This window comes from Trachurus trachurus, assembly GCF_905171665.1.
Source record: "Trachurus trachurus genome assembly, chromosome: 12".
NCBI lineage: Eukaryota > Metazoa > Chordata > Actinopteri > Carangiformes > Carangidae > Trachurus > Trachurus trachurus.
In genome coordinates this window covers 25,041,935-25,060,644 of record NC_139908.1, presented here as the reverse complement: position 1 = coordinate 25,060,644, position 18,710 = coordinate 25,041,935, and the positions used below count along the sequence as shown (strand labels likewise).

General features: G+C 41.7%; 1 protein-coding gene across 1 annotated transcript; it reads left to right on the top strand.

Moving 5' to 3' along the window:
* Positions 1–2,116: 2,116 nt before the first annotated feature.
* On the top strand, positions 2,117–18,394 carry pip5kl1 (phosphatidylinositol-4-phosphate 5-kinase-like 1; the record flags this gene model as incomplete). The annotated part of the gene is made up of 9 exons (XM_083984062.1): positions 2,117–2,329; positions 8,292–8,342; positions 8,434–8,588; positions 10,676–10,800; positions 11,946–11,980; positions 12,067–12,122; positions 12,205–12,317; positions 13,352–13,514; positions 17,671–18,394. The coding sequence occupies 9 exons, from the start codon at positions 2,117–2,119 to the stop codon at positions 18,113–18,115; spliced, it is 1,356 nt and encodes a 451-aa protein (XP_083840188.1). The 3' UTR covers positions 18,116–18,394.
* Between the last annotated feature and the right edge of the window lie 316 nt (positions 18,395–18,710).

The window sequence follows — 18,710 nt, the reverse complement described above, 5'->3', positions numbered from 1 at the left end:
AGATTTTCCTCTGTGAATCATGGTTAATTATTTTTTAATTACTGTAACGCCCTCTTCCTGCCTCAGCTGCGATGTATTCAGTTCCCCAGTAACTGCAGCAAAAAGCTGTGTGTGTTGCTCAAAGGCAGCAGAGAGCTTTGCATCATGCTGTTGATATGCCACCAGCCCATAGCACAGACAACAAAACTTACAAAAGGGTTTAATGTTGTCCTGTATGGCGGCTGGAGCAGAGGGACAGGGAGACAGACATGGACTTGTCTGCTATAGTGTATGGCTGCACACACTGCACAAAATCTAACAGACTTATTGAGTTTGGACAGTGCATCAAACCTTCAGAGGAACTGATCTTAAAGCAGAAGTAAGCGATCCGGTCGTTTTGGCTAATGCTGCGTTCCAGGCAGGCTTTTGAAACCGTAAGTTACAGCTTCAAGTCACAACTTACGACTTTGTAGCGTTCCAGGCAACCCGCAACTCGTGTTTTTCCGACCTGTTTTACCTGTGAAAGTGCACTATAACGGCCACTCGTAACTTCCGACCCGTGAACGCGCACCAGATCGAACTGGTATGACTTCACAGGTCGGAAAAACACGAGTTACGAGTTGCCTTGAACGCACCATAACTTCTTGTCAGCCGACGGAGTTAGCAGCCCCCACCCTCGTCATGGATCTATTGGTCCTCGTCCCTATGTCACCACATTCACGTGCCGTTCTCTCTCCTCATTGGATAAAAATTGTAGGATACAAGAAAAGTTTTCTCCTCGGCTCAGAGCAGAGCAGAGTGACTGACAGACCCGTGTTTCGGTCCAAACACTCTATGTAAGTGATTGCTGTCGGAAATATAACTATTTAAGACTTATATTAACACAAAAATATAGCTTACTTCTGCTTTAATGTTCAGAATGAGTTCAACAACAACTGTTCCTATCACTATCACCACCACTACTATTATCACTACTATTACTACTATTACTACTACTACCACTACTATTATCACTACTATCACCACCATACTATAACTCCTACCATGTCGCAACTATGACTAAAAGTTGTAGTAATAGTAGTGATAGTGGTGGTGGTAGTTGTACTGTAGTCTACAACTACCACCACCACTGCAGTATCACTACTACTACTACTATCACTACTACCACCACTACAGTATCACTACTACTACTACTATCACTACTACCACCACTACAGTATCACTACTACTACTACTATCACTACTATAACCACCACCACTACTACTACTACTACTACTACTATCACCAGTGACCGACTGGCACCAAAAAGAGGCCCTGGTACACATTACACATTACACACACACACACACACACACACACACACACACACACACACACACACACACACACACACACACACACACACACACACACACACACACACACACACACACACACACGCCAAAACTCTTGATCATAGGACAAGCTGCCTATACACTGGCCATACCTCTGTCCATTACTGTGTGTTCTGTCTTTTGGAGTTCATGGTGTCACATACAAACCATACATGTTAGTTACATCAATTGTTTCTTTTCATCAGAATCAGTTCATTGACCCCTCCATGAAACACCTGGTCATACATGGGAGTGAGAAGCCGTTCTCCTTACGTTACATTGCTTTCATGGGATGTGTAAACTCATGAGCTGATGGGAAATGATCCTCCTGTGTAAAAAAGCTCATTTACTGTAACTGCTGCATATTTTATTGACTGTATTTTCACCGCTGCTCTCTTGTTTGTCCTTGCTTTATATTCACTCTCTGTCTTGTGCTCCTACATTAGTTGATATTTGATATTTGTTCTTCTGCTGTCTTATATTATAACAGACATGGACACAGTTGAACATTTAAATTGTGTTTTCAATTCAGAGATGTTGTGGCTGGAGGACCAGCTTCACCCCATGAACACTGCAGAGCCGGTGAAGCTATTATCCCTTTGTGTTGGTCTCCATAGTTACGCTGTTAAAGACTCGGCTGATAGTCAGCTGTCTTTTGTGTTTGTCACTGGCCTCTCTGGCCTCGACCTACTCTTTGATTTCTCTTAGCTGGAGCTTGACAGACCTCCTCTCTCGTACGTTGCAGACTTGTGCCTGAGTGTAGATGGAGGCCTCGGCAGCTGCGGGCGGCGCGGCGAGGATGTCCGGCCACCACCAGCGCTCGGTGAAGAGGAGGAGGTGGGGAGGTCTAAGGCAGCAGTGGAAACTTTTAGGTTTGTTTGAGATCGACCAGCAGCATGAGTTCTACGGCCTGACCTGCATGATGAAGGAGGGACTGTCAGCAGCCATCCAAAGCACCATAGACAACACACCCACAGTGAGTATACACATCAGCTGACACAACGTTTCAGCCGTCTACACATACCTGCTGTTTAAAGGCCTCTCATATGGCATTCGAATGAATGAATCACAGCCATGGCTGCAGTGTGCTCACAAATACATTCATACACTGTAAAAAAAAACATAGTAAAGCCAAACTGAACTCATACAGGTTTCAGGTTGTAGCCTGTTCCACTGAGACAGAGGAAAATAAAAACACACAGGAGTCTCTTTGAAGCTGTAGTTGCAGCTCTTTGTGCATCAATTCATTTGTGTCATTAGTGTTTTTTCAAACGACAATAATAATAACTTTATTTGAATAGCGCTGTTCAAAATGAGGCCCTGTGCGAATGTTGTGTCATTTGAATGTGAATGTGATGAACCCGCTGATGCGATGGTATGTGTCAAGACGCCACCGACGTGTCGGGTCATAAAGAAAACAATAGGGGCAGGTGTTTTGACCAGGGCCCCTGGGTGTCTGGGGCCCCGGCGCAGTTTGTCGGGCTCGTGATGTGTGAGTATTGCACACTTACAGGGTCGTCAGATGTTTAGGTTTACATGTTTAGTGTGCAGTGTACACATATTACACATCACATCATCACCACTTTCACATTTTAGCCAGTGACAAATAGACTTCAGTGAGAATCCTGCTGATTTTAGGTGTTTCCCAGTATCACAGTGATCCAGTGGTTGAACAGGAGCTGAGCAACACTTCAGTTCAACTCAAAAGACAAGAGTAGGGAATCTGACTGCAGTTCCACCATGTTTTTTTCTGTATCCATAACACCATAAAATGTATACTAAACTGGCATAGGCACTTTTGACTTTTTTATGCATTTGTTAAGCTGAGGAAATTCTTTTTGATCCATTCAGTATGTGATAGTATTTTGTGCTGCTGCTGATATTGTTAAAGGGATAGTTTAACAATTTGGCAAATTGGCCCATGGCCATAATCCCTGTCATAGTAAATTCGTTACCTTTAATTGTCGGTGCAAGCTGAAGAACGGCGGAGCAGAGCCGCGAGCTGCTCAGAGCTACGCTACGGAGGCTAATGGGATTTCTTGGTTTCTCTCATCAAACTCATCAAATACACAATACAACAACTCCAAAATGTTCTGGTGGACAAGTTGTGACACATTCACCACGCTATGAGATAATAACGGAACGTTGTTTTTGAGGTAAATTCATGCAAAACCACTGATGCGCGTTCCTGTCAGGGGCAGTTTTCCGGCAAGCAGTCTCTGTATTTACCTCAAAAACAACTCTGTCTCGTAACATTCTGTTATTATCTCATAGCGTGGTGAATGTGCAGGTCACAACTTGTCCACAAGAGCGTTTTGGAGTTGTTGGATTGTGTATTTGATGAGTTTGATGAAGGAAACCAAGAAATCCCATTAGCCTCCGTAGCATAGCTCTGAGCAGCTTGCGGCTCTGCTCCGCCGTTCTAAAAATAGCTTGCACCGACAATGAAAGGTAACAAACCTACTGCTATGACTATAAGGATTATGGCAATGGGCCAATTTGCCAAATTGCTGAACTATCCCTTTAACTGAAGCACCTCTTCATTTTAGATAAGTGGACCAGCTCTGATTGTGGCTGCTGCTCAGATACTTTGTGTCATATAATGCATCTCAACAGCCATGATGCCCTGATGATGCTCTGCAGCCTAATAGCTGAGGGGAGGGGCACCAACAGTGCATTTATTCTGTGGGTGGCAGAAACCAGCATAATGGGGCGTAGCATGATCTGTACTATACATCCTGTTTGATTGTGTACACTCAGCTAAATGTGTGTATGGAGACGCGGCAACAAAAAACCATGGCAGAGGGTCGGAAATATCAGTTTCACATTATTCAGGGCCACACACCTGGTTACTATTAACTACAGGAAACAAGCCCAGCTGAGTGTAGGTGGAGCTGCACTCACACACTCAACACACATCTTTGCTGCATTGTTGTGACATTTTTCTTCTGTGAGGAATCAGGCCACCTGTTTCCATGGCGGTGTTCACCTGCCCATCACTGTGACTGGTTTAAAGAAATGTGAACAAGCTGAAGCATGTTTCCATGTTCTCCTTCTGGGATGGAGGGATACCTGTGCAGCATGACTGTTCAGAAAGTCCATCTGCTCTGATGCGCTGCATGAGGTGGCACTCGGTCAGATCAAATTACCACATTAACAGCTGCTCGTGATTACTGTGTAATTTGAAACCAGTTATTATGGGCTGGGAGTACACTGAACTGTTATCACAAAAGAATGACTAAATGTTTAAAAAAAATGTCACCTTTTCTTCAGGTGAGTGCTTCACTGACAAGCTGATAATAACTACAGTGGTTGTGTGATGGGCTCTGACTGTGTCTGAGGAGCTGAAGCTGCTGCTGCTGCTTTCACCACTCGGTTAACATTAATAATATATTGGTAATAAACCAATAACATGGAAAAATGATGGAAAAACAGGAAAACATGAAAGACAGTGACAAATGAAACAGATAGAGGAAATAAATCATTTAAAAACATGAATACAACAAAATAAATGTATACAATACAGTGACATAAAATTAGATAACACAATATAATAAGGCTGAGGTGGTTTGAATTTGCTTTTAAACTCAAACATTTCCACATAACTGCTGAGTCATGATCTCACATGATCACAGATCAAATATCATTTCCATCACTTTTCCAACCAGCAGATCTGGGACAGACTGTGTCATTTGGCCGTCATGCTGAAGCTGTATGTTGACTTTCATTTAGTTTTAAGAAGGCTCATACACTTTTTTTTTCACCTTGGTAGTTTTCAGCTATATATTTAAAGACAGATGAAGGATTTTATCCCTGAGACGTCTGGATCTAAAGTTCTCAGAGAGACAAGCTGAGTAAATGTTGGACACCTGCTGGAGACGTCCTGTCCTCTGTCCACTGAGGAGCAGAGCAGTGAAACTGATTTATTCAGTGTTTCTTCTGCTCTGTGATTGGCTGCAGTCAGGAAACCTTTGAGGCTGTGGTGGAGAGGAAGAGACTAAACAAACTGTTATCCACCATAGATAGCCCTGGACAGACCGTGGAGTTCCTTCTCTAGCTGGCTCTTGAGTTCTCAGAGAAACAATTGTGAAAGTTGAGAAGTTGAGTGGTAATGTCAGTTAACCTGCTACTTCATCTTAACCCCTATATGTAAAAACAGCAGCAGGTGGTAAATGGTAGTTGCAGCAGTTTTCGTCAGTCTTGTGAAACCGTTCAAATACCACAGCTGAACAGGAACAGCAGAGTCCGTCACAGACATCAGTGTGCTGCTGCTTCACACTAATCCCAGCCGAGCACACTTTGCTGACTCAGCAGTCTGATGTGTGACGGTCCCGTCTGTTGTGTTCTATATGCAGCCGTAAAAACACGCCATGCACCTTTACATAGAAACTACAGCAGCCTCAGATGTAATCTTTACCCCCTGACTTTGTAACACATAATACGTGATTTGATTCACACACTGTAAATGAAAATAACAATATATAATGTATAACTTTAGAGCTGGGCCGGGCCAGTATCAGCTGTATGGAGAGTGTTTGTGTGAACTAAAATTACATGTAAAAGTAATTACCCTCAAGGTTAAAGAAAACTTATATTTAAATTACATGTGGCCCACAGGCAGGGCCATTGCATAAGGGAGAACAGTGATAATAATAATAATAATAATGCATTTTATTTATAGGCGCCTTTCAAGACTCTCAAGGTTGCCTTACAATAAAAACAATTAAAAGTACAAATAGTAAAACAATGAGACAAGCAATAAAACAACAATAAAAACAACAACAATAATAAATAGCAACAATACAGCAACAGTGAACATTGTGTTAGGGGGGGTAGGCCAGTCTGAACAGGTGAGTTTTGAGATGTGATTTGAAAGTTGACAGTGTAGTTATAGTTCGGATGTGCTGTGGGAGTGTGTTCCAGAGCCGGGGGGCAGTGCAACTGAAAGATCTTAGTCCCATTGTGGTTAAGTGGGCAGAAGGGGTGAAGAGGAGTGAAGCAGAGGAGTGCCTGAGTGACCGGGAAGGTGTGTAGGCGCGGAGGAGATCGGTGAGGTATGGAGGTGCAAGGTTATGGAGGGCCTTAAATGTGAGGAGCAAGATCTTGTAGTCGATGCAGAGGTGGACCGGAAGCCAGTGAAGCTGTTTAAGGACAGGAGTGATGTGCTGTGTGGATGGGGTTCGGGAGATGACACGTGCGGCTGAATTCTGGACTAATTGCAGTTTATTGAGGGATTTCTGTGGCAGACCATGTAGAAGAGCGTTACAATAATCAAGACGGGATGTGACAAGGGCGTTGACCAGTGTGGAAGTGCTGTTAGAGGAGAGAGATGGGCGGAGGCGATTGATGTTGCAGAGATGAAAGTATGCAGACCGGGTGATGTTATTGATATGGGCAGTGAAGGAGAGGGTGCTATCCAGGATGACGCCTAGACTCTTGACCTGAGGGGAGGGGTAGACAGTGGTGTTGTCGATGAGTAGTGGAAAACTGTTAGATTTAGATAGTGTGGATTTAGTGCCAACCAGGAGGATTTCTGTTTTATTTCCATTGAGCTTGAGAAAGTTGTGAGAAAACCAGGTTTTGACATCGTCCAGACAGTCCAAGAGGGGGGGTGGAGGAAGTGAGGAGCCAGGATTACAGGAAAGATAGAGCTGGGTGTCATCTGCATAACAATGAAAATTGAGTCCGTGATTTCTGAAGATGTTGCCGAGGGGGAGTAGATAGATAATGAAGAGGAGGGAGCCAAGGACAGAGCCCTGTGGTACACCACAAGTGACTGGGGAGGGTTGAGATTGATAGTTATTTAGCTGTACGTACTGTGTGCGACCGGAGAGGTAGGAGGTGAACCAGGAAAGAGTGGAGTGAGTTAAACCAATGGAGATGAGGCGGTTGAGGAGGATGCTATGAGAGATTGTGTCAAAAGCTGCGGTGAGGTCAAGGAGGATGAGTATAGTGAGATGTCCAGAATCTGCTGCCATGAGAAGGTCATTTGTGATTTTTGTGATAACCCTAACCGCAGTCTTTATATGACTAAATGATTCAACATAAAACCCTGACTAATACTCATACTAATGCTGTATCAGCATCGGAAAAAAGCCACAAAACATGTGACAGTAATGAAATACGTTTTGTTTTCCAAGCAATAGCCCCCTGCCTTCTTTAAATTAAAAAAAATGGTTTAGTCCATGTTGGATGCCCCCCAAACTATAATAATATTTGGGTGTATTGCATCAGGCACTGTCAAGAACATAAAAGAACAGAAAAATGAACAAAAAATGATAATACTTAAGAAAAAAGTGGCGATGAAAAGCAAGGGGACCCACTTCAGTATATTTCAGGGGCCCCAGAATTCCTAGCAATGGCCCTGCCCGTTTGCCCATGCCTGCTGTAGACCCTGTGATCTCTTTAACATATTACGTAAAATAACATTTTCAGCCATGCTGCCAACCTCGTCTTCGGCCACATCACAAAGGTCTGAAACTGAGGAGCTTACTGAAGCTCAGTGAACTCACTTTCATGCCCATAAAACTAGTTTGAGACTTTAGCTTGGAGACCTGGAGCACGATCCTGCAGGGAGAAGGTGAAGTCTGGCTATGAAGGGATGAACATGGTCACTCAGCATCAGTACTCATAGACAGAACAATCAGATCATGACTGTTATCAAGACAAAAACATCCATCCATCCATCCATCCATCCATCCATCCATCCATCCATCCATCCATCTAAATTTGATTAATTACCACAAGAATCTGAATAAGAATGCCTTTATTGTCATTGCATGATCAACACCACATCTCAGAAATTCAAGACTTTGTAAAGGATTCATCCAAATTGCCAAATCTGGACAAATCATCCCCTCATGTCATGAATGTATGATAGATAATCATCCTCTCTTATTTTCTGTGACATACTATATCTCCTGTTTTTCCGACTCTAGAGTGAAGTGTCAGACAATGATTTCAGATTGGAGGTCACTCAGGTTCATAAGGTAAGTGAATGTGTCTGTGTCTCCGAGTGTAAATTATGCTGTTGAATGTTTCCACCTCTAATTTAGATGCATGTTTTGCTGTGTGTTGCAGAGCTTTACGATGGAGACCTTTGCAGGCCCGGTGTTTGCCAGTCTGCGCAGCTCTTTGGGGATGACAGAGCAGGAGTATCAGCAGTCTCTGTGCTCCGAAAGCTGCTACCTTCAGTTCATCAGTAACTCCAAGAGCAAGGCTGACTTCTTCCTGACGTTAGTCACTGTTTGTCTGTTTGTCTAATTTTAAACCTCAGCTCTAACCTCATCCTCACAGGACCACCAGGCTCATTTTTTTTTCAACTTTATTTTTTATTTCAGTTGTTACATTTTTTTTTATATACATATATTTTTATATACATATATATATATATGTATATATAATAAAAACATTCTGCTAGATCATAAAACAAAGACAGCAATGACAATGTAAAAGAAACAATTCTCACAGTTTTTGGCGCTGGTGTACAGGTTGATAGACTTTAACAGTATTCCACCCTCACCTCACCCCATCCCTCCCCCACCATTTCCAGCCACGGTGCCCATCGGTCCGCAAATTGTGTGTTTTGGAGTCTCAACATAAAAGTTATCTTTTCCATTATGTAAATTCTCTTAACTACTGATTGCCACGTATCAAGTGTTGGGGGATCTTTTTTAAGCCAGTTTAAGGTTATTGCTTTTCTGGCTGCTGTAAGTAGTATATGCAGTAGATATGTCTTTTTCCTATTCATCTCTGTTTCAGGGAGTGCCCCAAGGAATGCCAGCAGTGGGTTCACCAGGTTCATTTTAACCTCACTCATTTCCAAATTGTGACTGTGAGGGTTGTGCTAACTCTACAGTTATTACCTCTGCTGTAGAACAAACATGATCCGCATGAATTATTTTTGTCCAAAAGCCAGATGTAAACTGTTTACACATTAGTCTTTGTGTAACTGTCCATTCAGAATAGCGTGATTGATTCTAAACTTCCAGGTAGGATCAGCTGCCAGTGTTTATTTATGACAGTTCACACAGAGTTTTATGAGCTGTCAGTTCCTGATGATTCAGTCCCGTTGCTCACTCCGGTCTCCTCCTCCAGTCTATTTTTGGGAGGTGAATCAAATTCTGCAGTACAACAGGTCTGATGAGCAACAAGGTTATTAGAGTTTTGAAATCTGAATTAGTTTTAGATTTTGAATCTGAGTTAGCGGCTGGTTTGTAGTGTAAGAGATGGTGAGTTCAAACCTCAGCTCCATGCAGAATGGACATGGTAATACTGATGTTCTTGTTGTCTTCCTATTTTGTCTCTTGTTGCACAGAGTTACCTAAATTTGTCTAAAAATGCCTGGCCCCGACCATTGCTGCTTTTTTCCCCCCAGTTTAGTGTGAGTTCACTACAGTAAGTGATTTAGCAGTTTTAATTTAGTCTTTATTTTGAGGAATTGACTAGTTTTTATTTATCTCTTTAGTTTTTCAGGTATTAGAGGGAAAGCCTTGATTGTAGCAGCTGAGTCCCGGTTGAGCTGTGGAGTTTTCTTCCTGCAACTTTAGCCGTTTCTGGCTAATCATAAAATGCATGCTAAACATCTTCTACTTATGGTATGGAACAGACAATATGCTACTGTATGCTGCCACCCTCTGGAAGCAGTCCCTTATCTCAAGAAGTCAAACAGAACAGTGACACAGGGAGAAAAAGATACAACAATGAAAACAAAGCTGATTTTTTTTTTTTTTATCTACAATTTGGTTGTAGTTAGTTTTGCATTGGTAGTTATTATTATTATTATCAGTTTTTACTCAGTTTTACTTATTTTTTATTTTTACTAAATAATTTTTTCATTGCTAGTTTTAGTTTTAGTCTTAGTTTTCATCAACTATGAGCACTTGAGCTTACTTCACATAGTTGTAGCATATATGAATATGAATAGGATAAATAGGAGTAAAGCTATTTGGTATATTTGGTACCATGTATTGTAAAGTATAGGAAACAAAAATAAATAACCAAAAATGTGCAATATTTTTACAAAGGCCATTCAATAAGCTTTAAGGGCACAATGAGTATTTCACAACCTTTGCAACCAAAAGGGAAGTGAGTCGTGAGTTCACATGATGCATTCTGTTACTGTATTACAAGAAAACCCTGAAGCAGAATGACAAATGAAAAGTGCTTTATTCCAGTAAATCTCAGACAATGCCATATTTAGAACAGCAGCTTTTTATTTATCGAGGGTTAGGGATGGGGTTTGGGGTTTGGAGATGCTGTATTATTGACAATATTGATCATATTGATGATATCTACTGACTCTGAGCTTTTGAACTTCCAGGAATGATAAACGCTTCTTTCTGAAGACCCAGAATAAAAGAGAGATCAAATTCCTTTTGTCCAACCTGAAGATCTACATTGAGCACCTGAAGAAGTACCCCCATTCACTGCTGGTCAAGTTCCTAGGTACACACACACACACACACACACACACACACACACACACACACACACACACACACACACACACACACACACACACACACACACACACACACACACACACACACACACACTGTGCATGATCCTGTTGTCCCACATACTACTTTCTAGGGGTGGGAGAAAAAAATCGATTCACATAAATATCTCGATATCTTTTTTGACTATTTTTTTATTTTTATTTTTTTAAATATTGTGCAATGTGCATTTGTTAGCCTTGTTTATATACAGAGAGTACAGGTTTTGATAAGTTCACGTATAATGGAGTATGTTAATTTATAGGCTCCTACAGTATTTGTGTGCAGATAAATGTTACTAATGCAGACTAAAAATCGAGGGAATCGGCAATATCGTAGAATCGCAATTTAAATCGAATCGCCATCCCAAAAAATCGTAGAAGAATCGAATCGGGAGAAAAGCATATCGTCCCAGCCCTACTACTTTCTGAATTGCAGGTTGGGTTAAGATAATTAGGTAGGCTAATTATTAGGTAATTAGGTAAATATTAGGTAATTAGGTAAATATTTGAAAGGTTAGAAAAAGTGCAACTTGTTCTTTCTGTTCTATCTCTTCTGTCTCGTATTGACTTACTTGCTTAGAGCACAAATAACATTACACAATTACTCCCAATGTTAATATTGATTCAAGAAATTAGTTTGATACTTAATATATTTACAAAAGTTATAATTCTGACACTTTGACTGCCGTCCGCTGTCTTTCGGAGCTTCAGTCCTCTGTAGTTCAAATCTTTAGGTGACAATGACATGAAAAACTAGGTCCTGAAACTGCAGCCTCCAGTTCTGCAGGAACCCTTTACTTCACCGTCCACTTCCTGCTCAGCTTCACATGACGAAGTGAGCAGGTTGCCGGGGGGAACATGGGTGGATGTTTAGGTGCTCAGGCAGCTGGTGGAAACCAAAACAGACCTAGAAGGAGCATGAAGACTGGACTTTGATTCACTGAGTGTCCAGAAACAGTGAAACAAACTCTAATGTTACTGTATTTGTTTGATGCATGAAGAGTAAATCGGTAAATAACCAGGTCATAGTGTGATGACAGTGTGTCACATCAACTGTTGCAGCGGTCTGAGTGTTTTCTCCTGTGTTTTCAAGGTGTCCACAGGATCAAGCTCCCACACAGACGAAAGGTACACTTCTGATTTTATCACTGTTCTACCTGGTTCTATAAAAGGATGTTACTAAGCATCACAAAGTCTCCATTTGTCTTTTGCAGAAATACTTCATTGTTATGCAAAGTGTCTTTTATCCAGATGATCGGATCAATGCCAGGTAGGCGGGCCCCGGCATCGACACCAAAGTGACTAAGTGCAGGAGCGGTGCACGTGGTCTGATGTGTGTTTTGTGTTGTCAGGTACGACATTAAGGGCTGCGAGGTGAGTCGATGGACGGAGCCTGCACCGGAGGGGAGCCAGATTATTGTGGTCCTCAAAGATCTCAACTTCGAGGGCCAGTACATCACTCTAGGTAAGGAAGCAAGCAGTGGTGGACAGTAATGGAGTAAATTTACTTGAGTACTGTACTTAAGTACATATCCAGAGGATTTGTACTTTACTATTAGATTTCTTTGGTATTTATTACTCTCACTTTAATACATCTCCAAGACAAATATCTTTTACTTTTACTCGAGTTAATTTCTAGGAAGGCTGAAAAGTACTCGTTACTTTCAGGTCTGCTCTTTTTTTTTTTTTTTTAAATACTATTGAACACAAGCTGTGTTTGTCAAAGAAGGAAACCCTAACCTCTAAAAGCAAGCACATCAGTGCAGGTGGTTTCAAAGAGTTCATTCTCAGAAACAAGAGTTAAAAGCTCCTTCAATTCATTCAATCTATTGCCATAATCCCAATAGTCATACTGTAGGTGTAGGTTCATTACCTTTAATTGACGGTGCTCAGCTAACACAAAAGAGGTTAGGGTTAGGTTGTGACCTGCACATTCACCACGCTATGAAAAAATATTGTAACATTACGAGACAGAGTTGTTTTCGAGGCAAATGCGTAGCCAGAACTACATTCTTGAAATCACTCCAACCAGCATGTCTGGAATGTAGTTCTGGCTATGTATGTTATATTATTATTCCATGGCATGGTGGTGAATGAGCAGGTCACAACTTGTCCATGAGAGCGTTTCGGATTGTGTATTTGATGAAATTTGAAGGACAGGTGACCTGTACCATTCACCTCCATTGTGTTCGCTGAGCAGCTCGTGTCTCTGCCCCACGGATTTCAAAACAACATGCACCGATAATTAAAGGTAATGAACCTACTGCTATGACTATAAGGATTATGGTAATAGGCAAATTTGCCAAAATGTTGAACTATCCCTTTAAATGCCCCCCCTTGCAAACATCTGATTCAGATCAATCACTTCATTTTATCCTTATCTGCATTTTGGCCAAAAAGAATGTTTTGTGAGGTTGAAGTGATTTGACCTTTGACCTTTTGCAACCAAAATGCAGTTGGTTCAACATTGAGACCAAGTGTGTGTGTGTGTGTGTGCAGATCAGCAGCGCCCCTGGCTCCTGCGGCAGGTGGAGATCGACACACAGTTCCTGCGGAGGCTCAACGTGTTGGACTACAGTCTTCTCCTGGCCCAGCAGCCCCTGCACCACGACGAGCGCCATCAGAGTCTTTCCTTTGCCACCCTCATCATGAGAACCAAAAAGTCAGTAGCGTTTTGTTTGTGTCAGTGTGTCAGTGCGAGTGTCAGCCTCGGGATTATCCCCAGTCATGGCGAAAACATTAAATGATCAATAAGTCGATTTGTGGAAAAGCAGAAATCATTTCAGCGTCTGTCTGCTCAGGCCGACAGCATGACGCTAACAGCGGCGATGCTAACATGCTGCCATGTTCACCGTCTTTATCTCGTGAGTTACCACATTAGCTGAATCAATACTAAATGGATCACAGAGCTACCAACTCTCATTGATCACTCAAAAAGCTTTACACTGGAAGCCACGCTCACCCGTTCACACACAAACACATATACATACAGTACCACACACTTAGGAACAAATTACATCACAGGTTCAGTATCTTGACCAATGACATCTCCATCTGGGAAGTCAATCACCAACCATCTGATAGTTGGATCACCTGCATAGTTTAGTTTAGTGAGTTTATTACTGTCTTTTTTTTTAACTTGTAGAATCAAGATAACAACATTATATGCACATATTTTAGATAAACAAAAAGCAATAATTATTTTTTTCCCCTCAAGTATAAAAATCCACAAGACAAAACAAATGGACCTTGACCGAAAATGTGTAGGCGGAGCTTCATCTTATTTTGCCTACTCTTCTTACTTTAACAGTTTCCGTCAGCTCATTTTAGAAAGAAATTTAAGAAAGAACAAAACATGTGTACATTATATATACTGTACAGTAGGCAGTTTACAAGCACACGCTATTATCATTTATATTTCAAAGTTATTCTATAGATTCACTCCTTTAATTAATTTTTTTTTTTTTTTTACATTTGTTTGTGCCTTTGTCTTTGTAAACATACAAATCCCTCTTAGTTTATATTTACTGGTTCGGATCTGAAACATCCTCTGGAAGCGTAATATTTCCTTTATATATAACTTGAGCAGTTTAAAAGTCCACAAGATCATTGAATTTTAAGGTCTGTAAGTTTATGAATAATTTGTTTGTTGACTCATGATCAGTCCTGTTGATTATCCTTATTGATCTCTTTTGTAATATAACAATTGGAAATATTGGAAAATATAGCTGAAGTAACCATAACACAGAGCCAGTTGTAGAGACCTGGTTTGGCCCACTAGCCCACATTGGGTAGATGTGTAGGGAATGAACATAAATCTCCATCAACAGTCCTGTTTGAGTCTCGTTTGATAAAACCTCCTCAGAGGAATGACAGAAGAAATCATTTGTGTCCTGGCTGCTGTTGACATCATGAATAAATGCCCCATCCCGTCTTGACCCATAAGAACCTTTAAAGTTGAGAGGTCTAGCTACATTCCCCTCACATGTTGGTTTTGAATGAAACTATTTGTTTTCACAACCATTGAAAGACATGTCCAGACACAGACTCACACTTCACATCCGCACTGAGAACTTGCTGACTGGTGATGTTTCTCTGATAGATCATAGATAGACTAGACTCTAGTCTCTAGTCACTAGAGAAAGGTCAAACGCTCTGAGTCAGACTATCGTCACATTCTACACAGTCTGGATAAGCTCAATTTAAAAATGTCCTTTGTTTTTCTGGACTGCCAGTTACACACATACCAGACAGCCTGTGGTTGTTCCTGTCTGGTTGTGTATGTCTCTCACTTATTTCATCACACCAGCATCACAACCTACAAAGATAAAGTCTTGTTTTGGTCCTTTTTATTTCTCGGCAGTTGGAGCAGGCCAATAGCTGCCAGGATCGCCAACATGTTGATGTGCATTGATGCTTGATGACACAAGCTTACATAGCTCCAGAAAAGATCTTGAGCAGCTTTCAACACATTGAAATTTGAAGACTATATAACTTATAAGGCATTAAACAACCTACTTCCACCCTGCATACAGGAGCTGTTCTCAACTAGAGAGTCCCAGTATGACCTCAGGCCCAGGGGGACATGCATTTTAAAGGGTTGGTTCACCCAAAATTCAAATTTCACTCATTATCTACTCACCCTCATGTGGACTAAGGGCTGGGAGAAGTTTCAGAGTCCTCCGTGCCTTCTCTGAGTCACAGCGGGGCTCCGTGCAGCACTGCATGTCCTTCATATGAACTTCTTTAATGGCTTGTGACTGACTCCAGACCAGGTGTTATTCAGTTAATATACTGACATACAGATGGTGAAGCCATAGTTTTCATTTGTAGTGGTGAGCGGTCATTGCAGCGCTCTGTGTGGTTTGACAGATAAATGTTAGATGGCGGTGAGACCAGTAGGGGGGGACGATATACTGCGTTTGAGTGGTGGAACATGAAGATGGCAGTTATATGTTGTGTGTTGATCACTGTATTTTCTGTCACATATAATACCCACATTCATTACCGAAAACCTATAAATTAAAACTAATCACATACAGTTGTGCTCATAAATGTACATACCCTGGCAGAATTTGTGAAATACTGGCTACATTTCAGAAAATATAATTGATAATGCAGTTAGTGGCTGGGCGAAGCCATTTATTATTTTGTGTTTGATCTTTTTGAATCCTAATAATACAATAAGTGCAACCACCAAAATGGCCCTGATCAAAAGTTTACATCCTACCCTTAAAGTTCTACCCTGATAATATACACACAGACTGACACAGACTGGTTTAAATGGCTACTCAGGGGAACTGTCCACGCTCCAAAAGTCAATGAGATTCTGGGCTCTTGACAAACACCTGCACATTTCATCCATTACTGCACTGACTTTGCTGGATTCTGAGCCGTGGGGAAAGCAAACCGTCAAAAGTCCTGAGGGAGAAGGTTGTTCAACTTTATAAAACAGCGAAAGGAGATAAAAATATATCCAAAGACTTGAGAATGCCAAGTTCAAGCTCTCATAAAAGTGGAAATTGAGGGGTTTTGTTGATACCAAGCCATGGTCCGGTAGACCAACAAAAATGTGTTATTGGACTCTCTGATTTTCACTTTTTTTTTTTTTTAATGATTGTGTTATGTTGGGATGTCTCACAATTTAATTTGAATCCCATTAAAAAAAGGTGAATCTGTTTTGCCTGATCACTCATGTTTTCCTTAAAGAATGGTACAGAGTTACAAAATCTTCCAGGGTATGTAAACTTATGAGCACAACTGTAAATGCTGATCTTCATCATTCAGTAGACCTTAAAATTGTATCTATAGATAATTTAATAATATATAACATTCTGCAGTGCATGAAAACAGAGCCATCGTGATGATGACACTGTTTAGATTGAAAACCGTAATCTAAACTCTAAAGGGCACTACAGTGACAAGTGGTCACAATAAAAAAGGCATGTAAGCAGTGCATCAACAAACTGATATGAGGATGAGTCAGACAGTGTTACTGGCACACCTTCTCTTTACTGTATATCTACTCTGATTTGAATGAATGTTAACTGACATACAACTTCCACTTTGAGCATGCTATAAAGTGGTTCTAATTATCCAATACAACTTGTATCATTGAAAGTCTGTGGGCTTTACATATTTTGTATCTCAGTATTTCTAAAGGTAGAAAAGATAGAACATCCCTCAACCATTGTAGAAATGAAGGGGCTGAGTTTGATTTCCAGTTAAAAAGTATGAGTCTGCGTGCAAGCAGAGAAGCAAATGCCAAAGCATTTTGCCTGCAAATTTGAGACTTTGCAGCCTGGAGGTGTTACACCGAAAACGGCTGTGTGATAGTCAGGTGTTATAGTCTGACCACAGATTTTGGAAAATACATCAAATATCTGTCTCCAATAGTCGTTGAGGGATGTGCATGACCAGAACACGTGTCCTATAGTGGCAGGTACATAGCTGCACCTCGGACAACCAGGATCTGCAGTGGGAAAACGTTTGGACAATTTATCCCTTGAATAGTGCAGGCGATGGAGTACTTTAAATTGAATTAAACCATGTCGTACTGTATACACAATGATGAGGTATGAATACGCTTTAGACTATGTTGCCACATATCTTCAGATTGCTCAACACCCAAATCTTTGCATGCCATTTTAGTTTTATGTCGAAATGATTGTAAATCAGATCTTTGGTACTAGTAAGTTGATGAATCCTCTTCCTGTCTAGACAAATTGAAATAGCCCAAAACAATGATGAAATGTCAGCAAGGCCAACCAGCTGTGACTCATACTCACTCTCTCCTGTTGACTTCCCGTCTTTTTCAGATCGGTGAATCGAAGCTCTAGTCCGGTCCATGCAGGCGTAGCTGCTGTTCCTGGGGAAGTACCCGAGGATGATACCATCTTGCTTCTATCTGAAACAGATGGCGCGTGTTTGAAGCAACCACGTGCAGGGGACACGTCGAGTGGTGGCTCCCTTCAAATGTGCTCAAAGCATGCTGGGCCAGGCAGCGATGCGACTGAGCTCCCCGACTTCAGGGCCCAAAACCGACGTTTACTACCCAACCTCAAGAATCCCCTGCACGTCATTGATGGGCCTGAGCAGCGCTACTTCATCGGCATCATTGACATTTTCACAGTTTACAGTTTCAAGAAGAGGCTGGAGCATTGGTGGAAGAGGCTGAGACATCCCGGCCGCTCCTTCTCCACCGTCAGTCCACAGACTTACTGCCTCAGGCTCTGTCAGTGGGTACAGGACCACACCAAGTAGACGGTGGAGGAGTGGTGGAGTCTTACAGCCGACTCTTAACTGAGCATGTCCAAACAAACAAATACACATGAAGCTTGAGTTTACCTGCAACTGTTCCACGGGTCAGACCAACATGTGCAAGCTCTCTGTGGTAGTTTATCTGTGTCTCACTTCAGAGTGGAACTGATTCAGCAGCGGGAAATATTTTCTGTTGGGAATTACGACCATTCAGTACAGTGAAGGGAGAAAAGTGATGCTCATCCAAAATCTGTTCTGCTCTCAGTAAATTCATTCACCTTGTTTCTCTTCTGTGCAGTGAAGTGTACGGCGGGGGTGGGGGTGGGGGTGCAGAGGGGGCGGTCAATTGGGCCACAGAGGACAAACATACTGTACTGGACATAGATACAGTATGATCAGCTGTAACAACGGCGCTGCTAAAAAGAAAAAGAAAAAAAAGACGTGGGTCGCTGTGCTCTCCAGCTGGTTGAGCTGCAGCTCCACAGCTGTCAGAGGAGCTTCTGCTGATCCTCTCTCTTCAGCCTGGTGTTTGGCTGCACTTTGTATAAGAACAGTTCAACATTGTCAGATGTAGCTGCTAATGCTGCTCAGCTGTAGA